General features: G+C 38.2%; 1 protein-coding gene across 1 annotated transcript in view; it reads right to left on the reverse strand.

Annotated features, from left to right (window-relative positions):
• Positions 1-6,183: 6,183 nt before the first annotated feature.
• The window catches only part of Npffr2 (neuropeptide FF receptor 2), a 12,338-nt gene continuing 8,437 nt past the window's right edge, over positions 6,184-10,084 (reverse strand). Inside the window, exon 3 of the mRNA XM_008834146.1 lies at positions 6,184-6,970. Within this exon, the coding sequence (XP_008832368.1) occupies positions 6,184-6,970 (787 nt within the window). The remainder of the gene's footprint in view (positions 6,971-10,084) is intronic.

Here is a 10,084-nt window from a genome sequence, read left to right on the forward strand (position 1 = left end):
TGGCATTTTCTTTCCCAATGAATGTCTTTTAAATGGATTTTCATTTTTGCAGCCAAGAGTCCTCCATGTATGGGGTCTTGTCCTCAAGGCATCCTTCCTTTCATCTCCAGTTGAAGCACAAGATCTTGCATTAGCCTATTAATTCATTTAACGACTGCTGACACTTCTCTGCTTCCACTTTGCTTATTATTTAACTGATTGTTATTTATTTATTTATTTATTTGTTTGTTTGTTTGTTTGTTTGAGATGAGGTCTCACCCTGTAGCCCAGGTGGCCTGGAACTTACTACTTAGCTCATATTGACCTTGACCTAACAGCAAGCTGCCTGCCTCAGCCTTGCAAGTTTTATGTGCACATGCCCCTTTATTCATCAAAATAAACCTTTCCCACATCTTTCTGTTCTGCTTTCTGCTCCAGATTCCCACTATAAACATGGCTAGAACACATGAGACATGAGAAACAGCTATGCAATGGCCTGAATGCTATGCTGCCTTGAATTCAGCCCCACTTACCATTTCATTATGTGGAATTCTACTGTGAAACCATCTGGGCCAGGGCTTTTTCAGTTGGGAGGCTTTGTATTACTGTTTCAATTTTTTTTTAATTTTTACAAAATCTATATTGAGGATTTCATACATGCATATAAGGTGTTTTGATCAAATCTATGCCCACTCCCTCCCCTCCAACATTCCTCCCTCTGAAGAGGTAACCCTAAAATCTTATAAGGATTAGATACAAGATCCCAAACACTTTTGACATTTTTGGCTTTGGAACAGAGTATGTTGCTAACATGCCTAAGGACATTTTGACTTTTAGCCAGGAAACTGACTACATTTCTTCGGGATCTTTTTACCCTAACTCCCTAGCCAATTCCTACCTCCTATTCTTATCACTCCATCCTTTGAAGGGATTACCCAAATTGCCAATAGGGAATCGGGACGCAGACCTCTCTGGCTTCCTCCATGCTGAACAGGGATGCATGGTGAGGCAATTGTGGTACCCCTTCAGTAGGTCTATCTAAAAAACTCCCAAATTGCATAACTCTTGTTTCTAAGGGGAGAAGAAAGTCCTTGAATCATGAATAGGAGATGTGAAGGAGAAGTAAAGGCAAGAGTAATTAGCATTACAAATTCTAGACAGGGAACTAGAAAAAAGTCAGAACAGGGCAATTTTTAAATGTTTATATGAGAGTTATTTGTTATGGGTCTGTTTAGGCTGATGACCTCTTCTCGATTTAACTTTGGTGTGTCCATAACTTTAGAAAATCATTCATTTCTTTTAGATTTTTAAATCAAATGGAGTATAGATTTTTGAAGAATTCCCTTACAATTGTCTCGATTTTTTGGTATGTGTTGTGATGTTTCACCCTTCATCTATGATTTTTGCTGATTTGGGTTTGCTCTTTCTTTTTTTTAAACTGGATTAGGGGTCTATCTTGTTTAACCTTTCAAAGAACCAGCTCTGATTCATTGATTTTGTGTATTATTTGTTTGTTTCTATTTCATTAATTTCTGCTCTGATTTTTGTTATTTCTCCTCATCTAATAGGTTTGGGATTGGTTTGTTCTTGCCTTTCCAGAGTCTTGAGTTGCACTGTCAAGTCATTTACGTGTCCTCATTTTTTAATGTAGGTACTAAGAGCAAACTGTGAGCAGAATGGAGCCAGACACATTGTCAGAATGTAGCAGTAACATCTCTTCACGTAATTTCTAAGACAGTTTTTGTTCCTCTCAGAAACCTCTTGAGCACTGTCTATATTCCTTTTAGCATTCTGGTCTTTCAAATTCTCACAAAAATGTCCCATTAAACTCTGCTTACAACATTCTATTCTCTATTGCATAGCTCCAAGCTGTTCCACATTTCTCCTACAAACCAGTTCATAGGCCTAAGAGCATATGGGCTGATTTATCACAGGACTATCACCTCACTTCTTGGTATCAAACTTTTATGTTAGTTACTTTTTTTTTTATCATGATGACTAAAGTCCTTGACAGAGCATTTTAAGAGAAGCAGAGTTTATTTTGACTCACAGTTCCAAAAGGAATAGTCAGTCCATCAGGGTGGGGGCTGCATAGTGACTACAATGGCTTGGTTCATGGCAGTAGGAGCTGGCTACATGTCTTGTTCACACTTTGACAGATCAGGAAGCAGAGACCATAGGGCCAGAAGCAGAAGTAGATACCATGTTCAAGCCTGCTCCCCAGAGACCTACTTCTGCTACCTGGCCTACAGTCCCAAAGGTTCCCAAACCTCCCCAAACAGCATCAATAGCTAAGGACCAAGTGTTCAAACACATGAGCCTGTGGGAGATATTTCACATTCATACCATAACACAGAGGGAAATACATTCTCACTAAACTGGTTAGAAAAAAAGTTTTCTAGAATGTGTAATATTTGAGAGAGTATGTGAACAAATCCTCTTATACCTCAAACAAATATAAAAAGCTTGTAAAGAATTAAGAAGTGCCTAACAATGAATATTAAAACATTAAGAAATTCATCTTTTCAAAACAATTCTTATAGCCAGGCATGGTGGCACACACCTTTAATCCCAGCACTCAGGAGGCAGAGGCAGGCACATTGCCGTGAGTTCAAGGCCAGCCTGGTCTACATAGCAAGCTCCAGGCCAGCTGGAGCTACAGGGAGACCTTGTCTCAAAAAGACCCCAAAATATTCATTTTAGTCAAGGAAGTTCCTTTTAACACTGTTCTGAGATGTTATAATATGTTCAGTGTTGTGCAAAGTTTATGTAATTATATCATTTTACAAAAAAAGATATGACTGACATTTCCAACCACAGATAACTTTAATAAATAATGAAATAGCACTGAAGTGAATAAAATATTTGGAAGACTCTTAAACAACATGGAGACATAGCTGTGATACATTAAACAAATAATAATAAGATACCCTAGAATCATATCCTTATTGATGAAAGCATGCACACATGCCTCAAAGTGACAGCAAGAATGGTCATTGCTATGCAACAGTAGGAGAAGGAATGATTTTAATTTTACTTCATTTCCTTTCAGTGTTATCTACTCTTCTATTATATTCTAGGCTTCCTTCAATAATGGAGAATAAGACATGACTCCTAAATAATGAGTAAATTTTCACTTATTAAAGTAGGTTGGGAAAAGAAATTGAATATGGACTAAGGCTACTATGAGAGTCAATCACAAAATGTGGATTGTGTATTGATACCTTTTAGAAAAAACAAAATCGTGTCAAAGGTGTTTCTAAATTGGCCACCTCATCACTTCCCCTATTAGGCATCTGCTGTAAGATGATCACTGCTGTGATGGGTGTACAGGGGATATATGTACCTTAGCGTTGTTTAGAGTAAGTGTTTAAACTGGTGTTGTCCTTTGTAGAAAGATTGAGGGTAATTTGTTTTCTTTTGTACCATTCTGTATTTCCACCAAATTCTACAAATAAAAGGTGTTAATTTTAAAATTAAAAAGTTATTGGAAAAGTAGCTGTGAATGAGTGAAAAACTAAGTTTATTACAACAGAGAAATAATATAACATTAAAAATGTTAAAATAGATTTTAAATTATGAGAGAGAGTTCCCAATTTATTTTACTACGTTTAAACCTTAAGAATGTGGGAAAATGGGCTAGAAAGATGACTCAGTGGTTAAGAGCACTTGCTGTTCTCCCAGAGATCCTGGATTTGGTTCCAAGCACCCACATCTGGTGGCTCTCAACTTCCTGTAACTCTAGATTCAGAGAACTGGAAGCCCTCTTCTGGCTTCCAAGGGTACCCCCCACACACACATGGCATACAACCCCACAGACACCCACATATACACATTAAATAATTTGAGAAAAATATCTCCTACTTTTAGACTCAATACAGTTCTCTGTAAATGATAATAATAATACAGATCTCATAGCACTCTTGTGAGGTTTAGAAAACATATTGAGAAATCAGTACACAATTTTGAGATTATTATAACTATAGTATAATCAACATAATAGCGATTTGCTTTTACTCAATGATAATTACTCTGCTTTTTTATTTCACAAGCTGTGCTCCCCCATCCTTTAATAGTCACAGAATACCCAATGGACAGAACCACTGTTATTCTCATCTTGCAAATGAGAAAACTGAGGTATAGGAAATATATTTGTCCAAAGTCCTGTGTTAGCTGGTGGAAATATATTTGTCCAAAGTCCTGTGTTAGCTGGTGGTGTATCTTTTATGATTTCAAAATTCAAATGCCAAGTATAAATGTTCAAAGCATTTTCCTTTCCTCCATATTTTCCTTTGTTGTTCCAGTTCATTAAAATATCTCATCTTTATATTGTGAATGTGGTAAATCTGACTGGAGAAAACTACTTGCTCAGTAGTAGACTTTCCTCTTAAGCCAACAGACAGATGGGTTTTTAATTTTATTTTTGCCTATGGAAATTATCCAACCTTTACATACTAAAGACCCCTTATTACAACTCATGCTGCAGAGAATCTGAAGAAGAATGAAGCCCACTTCATTTATCTTTGAGAAAGTCACTATATGTTCTAATTGCAACATGAAACATAAACATTTACATGCTAGGTTGTTGTATAAGTCAACTCTGGACTAAGGAGTAATCACTTCTGCAGTAAGAATACAGAAAAACTTTCTGAAGTCGCTCTTTGGATTAGATGTTTGACAAAGAATAGACACACAAAGTTTAAACAGAGAAAAACAAATAAATTCACACAACAATCTAGGCTAAGCATCTCATTTTGATGGAGTTTGGAAAAATAATTTGGGTCAGAGATACAAAGAGCAGGTGCAGGCCAGGCCTTAGTGAGCCTGGGGCATACATGTGTCTTAATGGAGCTTCTCAAAACATTTTACAATGGAGAACAAATCAGCTATCTACTTCAGGAAGATGATTCTACCAACTCTGGAAAGAGTTGAATAATTTTAACAGTGAAATTGAGGGGTTATCAACACTCTTTTTAAATTTAATACTAATTTACTAAATTCTTGAGTGTTGCGTTTAAATATTGTGTCCACTAGGAAGTTTGGAAAAATTGTTCTTGATCTCTCTGTATGTCAGGGGAGTCTTGGGATGACTGTTGATCATCTCTCAGTCATTTAAAAAAGGTGTCATTCCCTGCCACCTACTGAAATGTGTACGGATTTGCTTGTTTTGGGTTTGAACATTCTATTAGAAAGTAACTCTGTAATAAATAGGGATTCAACTAGGAAATACTAAAAAGTCAAAAGTAACTTATAGGAAATGATATTATGGTTTACCTAACTTCGTCCATTTTGGGGTGGGGGGAAAGGGCTCACTAGACAGCCTGTCTGGCCTGGAACTCACTATATAGATGAAGCTGGCCTCAAACTCACAGAGATCTGTCTTCCTCTTTCTTCTGAGTGCTGGGATTAAAGGTGCTCACCCAGCCATATCTTTATTTTCCGTTAAAGGACAAAAAAACATATCTTTTAAAATGAAAGAAATCTACATTCCCTTATTTTGTACTGTATTTCCAACACACAAGCTGAGGTCACCAGGGATTATGATTACTGATGCACCTCCAGCATCTTGCTTCCAGGTTGATCCAGACAAATCGACAACAATGAGAATACAGTAGCAGAGAGGTCACATAATACAATGCTTTTCTTAGAAGACCTAGAATATTTAAAAACCACAAACACATTAGTAAATCTAAAATTTCAAATCCAAAATCAATTGGAGAATTGACAAAACGTACTTTCATGTAAAATGCATGTGTCCTTATAGACAGATACATAGATGATGGAGAGAGGATAGTTAGAATGACAGACAAAATGATTGCTAGATTTACAAGTTAAACACACATGTTTGGTTTACTTGCCTCATACAAAAATGGCTGAAATGGGAAAGGTCAGGCTTTAAAAACTGTTCCTTCGGAACATATTTTTCAGGCCAACATGTGAGCCACTGTGAATTTTTCATGAACCATAAGCCTAGTTATGAAGATAAGACATTTTGTATATTTAATAGTTTTGCTTGAGTGAGTATTCATTAAATGGGTTTTTTCAGAATATTAGAAAAGGAGTAAGTACAAAGTCACAAGAAGCCTCAATATTGAAATATATTTCCACACTCATACACTGGCCAGCATATATGGCAGCACAAGGATTACCACACTGCGTAGTCTTAAACCTCAGTACTGTTAGTACCCTCTCCCTGTTCTATCATTAATCTCTGTTTGGATTCTCAGCACTTTTTCTACACAGCAAATTTTCCCCACATGGCTTTTGAGGTGCAGGTTCCTGAGTGAGCTGGCCAGATGTGTTTATGACCATGTTGCTTTGAGCTTGTAGGACATAGGCCTCCTGGGGTTTTGCTTTCCTTTGGCAGATCTGTATTTGGAAGGCATCTTGGAAACCACTGTGAAAATTTTCATTGAAGAAACCATAAATGATGGGGTTGACACTGCTGTTGCAAAAGGCAAGCCAGTGGGCAAAAGGATAGATATAGATGTTGATAATGTGCAGTTCACTTGGAGACAAGTCAGCATAGTCTGAGAGCATCATAAGAGTCCACAGGGGCAGCCAGGAGAGGATGAATAGCAGCGCCACTGTCAACAGCATCTTGATGACCTTCTGCTTCTTCTTGGACATGTGCCACTGCTCCTGGCTCTGCTTGCCTGTGTAGCGTGCTGCAGACTTGAAGAGCGAAGCCCCAATCCTTCCATACATGACAACAATGAGGGACAACGGGGCCAGGTAAATGGTGCCAAACAGCACAGTAGTGTAGATCTTCCTCATTTCCTGGTTTGGCCAGTCCTCCCGGCACCAGTAGACTGTGCTGGTTTTATTCTGGGAGCTGAGTCTCACTCGGTAGTATTTTTCTTCTTGTACTTGTAACATTACTGCAGATGGAGATATAATGGTGATGGCCAGGACCCAGATGATCACAATAGTGACAAACGCTGTCTTGACAGTGAGCTTTGGCTTAAAAGGGTAGACCACACATCTGAATCTGCAATGAAAGGCAAAGAGCAATGAGGCACTGCCTCAACTTCTGTTCATGGTGCAAATCAAATGTGAGAACCATCACACACATTCCCCTCAAAAACAGAAAATTTCCATCTGTGGTAGTGAAGCAATCTTTGGCAACTTATGTAATTGATATGAATATATTTTAATTCAAAAGCGAAAAATGAAGCATATCAAATATTACTGATAAAAAGTAGTAATGGTGTTATATTGGAATATATTGAATACAGCCACTTAAAACTCTGCCCTCCAGACTATGTTCCATGGGCTTTCATGAGTTGTTAGTTTAAGTTTCTCTATTTAAAATATGAGGATTTAGATTTAGAAAAAGGTAATAATCCTGCCTATTGGTACCCATGATGTTAACACAAGTAGTTTAATTCCAGAGCTCATGTCCCTAACCTACAAAGCTGTCGTGCCTTGTATAGAGTTAGTTCTACCATGCTGCAGTAGACTGTTCATCAGTAACCATCCATGAACTCATCCCCCTTTATGTTTTTGATGCTCCTGTTATATCATATGTGTGCTTGGCCATGGAACATGCTCAGGTCAATAGGACAGCAGCAAGCATGATGCAAGCAGAAGCTGCTTTTGTCCTTAGGACTTGTCCTTTTGGAAAGCGTCTTCTGAAAAGGCAGCTCCCAGGTCCCAAGAAGCATGGATTAGATGAGAGGCATGTGGGAAAAGGCCTTGGGAAACATCAGGCTTCCATCTTGGATGTATCAGCTTCAGCGTAATTCCCAGAGTAACACTACAGCATGAGTGATGGGCAGGGGAAACATGGAGGTGTTTGCTCAGCACACAGCCCATAGAAACATGAAGGGGAGGGATAAGTCGTCATTTATTTTATGCCAAGAAGTAGTCTGGGTTATTGGTTTCACAACTGTATGGGTCTGAGAGGTTCCATGAGTTCCAAATAAGAGCCTTTCTACATCCTCTGGTGAGCACAGCAATTCAACATCAGTTGACTCATTTTGTTACATTTGATATTGTGGCTCTTACTGCTGTTATTGATGTTTATTATTAACTATAATATGTACATGATATTTGCAACTTTACAATTTTATCTAATTTATCTGTTTTTATCTAATTTACTTATCTGTTTACTTTTCCAATTTTTGATTTTATGATGATTTTAAAACTAAGATTTTTTACAAAAAAAAATATTTCTTTTCAGATAGATCTGCAGATAGGGAAAGTTTTGATGATAGGAAAAATTAAATTCCATGACATGTCTTCAAAGAATGACTAGCCTTTGCAGCTCTTTCCTTGGGGAGGCCTTCCTCTTATGTGCTTAGTGTCTCCCTAATCTTCTAATCAATGAAACCAACCATTAACCCACCTTCAGCTTATAAGTAATTTCATAGGTACAATGTGCAGAAGTTTTTCCCCTATTATTCATAAATTAGGTTTAAAATATTTTTAAGTCAAAGCAAAGGGGAACAAGATAGAGAGACCAGTCCCCACTGAAGAAATCAATGGACATATCATATAATAATCACTAAAGTTGTGCTAAAGAGTTGACTTTGTGCAGTCAATGGTAACTTTATAAGGATTTTACATATCCAAGGGAAATATCAATTTTATGATTACAGTTATTAGTGCATTTTGCTTTTTTAGTTACCAATATTTTCAAGTGAACAGGTGTTAATAATAATTCAGATGAGATTTGGCAAGTTTGGGATTGTACAGGAAGAAGGATAAGGGTATGGGATGATAAAAGGATGGGGGAGGAGTAATCAAAATGAAGTGGACATGAAAAAAGCCACAAGGAAGCCTACTATAGGAAAATCCAATTAACCAACACCAACGAGAGTTTGAAGGCAGATACCCACAAGGCTAGATAATGCCGGTTACTAAACAATAACCCCAATGCCAGGTGTGGGATACCTCTGTAGGAGCTGTAGGTCAGGGAGGCCTCCAAACCCTACTGCTCTCAAATAATACAGGGTCCTGCCATTCCTCTTTGTTACCCAAAAGAACTAGTTGATAAGATCCTATTGTTGAAGACACTGCATACTGTGGATGCAAAATATGGAAAAATAAAGCTGGGACTGAGCTGGAAGCTTCTTCATTGCTGGCTAGCTTATATAGTGCCAGATGACATTATACAGGTTATTAGGGGAATAAAGACATCAAGGGTCTTACCCAGCTATGAACTGTATGAACTGAAATACCTGCCAGGCAAGATATGCCCATTGGCACAATAGTGGTACAAGTGTTATGGGAGTAACTACTCCTTGACTATATTTGAGGCTGGCTCCAAAGAGGGAGCCCATGCCTAGTACTGTAATCCAATTAAAAATCCATAATTAAAGAGGGCTTAGGCTAAAGAGGGTAACATACTTTAGCTGCTTAGCTAAATGGATGTGGCATCAAATTGCCTTCTAAAGATTTGCGTTTATGCCCATAGGTGAAGGCTATGCTCAGCCTTAATTAAGACAAGCTTCTCCTTGCAGTGAATGGAGATGAATGCAGAGACCAGCAGCTTCACAGGATGCTGAGAATAAAGGCTGGGGGGATCTCAGTCCTAAACAAGACATTTATATCATCCCCTTGAGGCTCAGGGAACACTGTGGAAGAGGGAACAAAAAGAATGTCCTAGCTGGAGGACAGGGAGAAAGGCTGCAAAACGCCAGCTTCTCAGCATGACATAGCCACAGCAATCATGAGCTCACAGCCATGGTGACTAATGGTATTGGGCTGCACGTTTGGACTGCCTAGCAGTCAGCTATTGGAGAAGGGTCTCATGGGGCCTTACCACTTACTGATGAACTATTAACAACTAATAGATTCTGGGAGGGGGTGAGGCACAGTATCAAGTTATATACCCACTGGTGAGCTTACTAGTTATAATCAATGGTTCCAAACCCAAGGTCACATATACAGTCTAGTTAAACCGTATGGGGCACAAAGCAAAGCAAAGTGTCATCAATATGAGAATGAAATTACTAGGAAAGGAGGGGGCTGGTAGGGAGGCAGGAGAGTATGGGGAGGAGAGTAACGAGAATACATTATGTACATGCATGAAATTGTCAAATACCAAAATTTATTAATAAATAAATATTGTTTTATATTATTGGTGCTACCTCTGAAT

Source organism: Nannospalax galili, unplaced genomic scaffold (assembly GCF_000622305.1).
Source record: "Nannospalax galili isolate Female #2095 unplaced genomic scaffold, S.galili_v1.0 scaffold477, whole genome shotgun sequence".
Taxonomy (NCBI): domain Eukaryota; kingdom Metazoa; phylum Chordata; class Mammalia; order Rodentia; family Spalacidae; genus Nannospalax; species Nannospalax galili.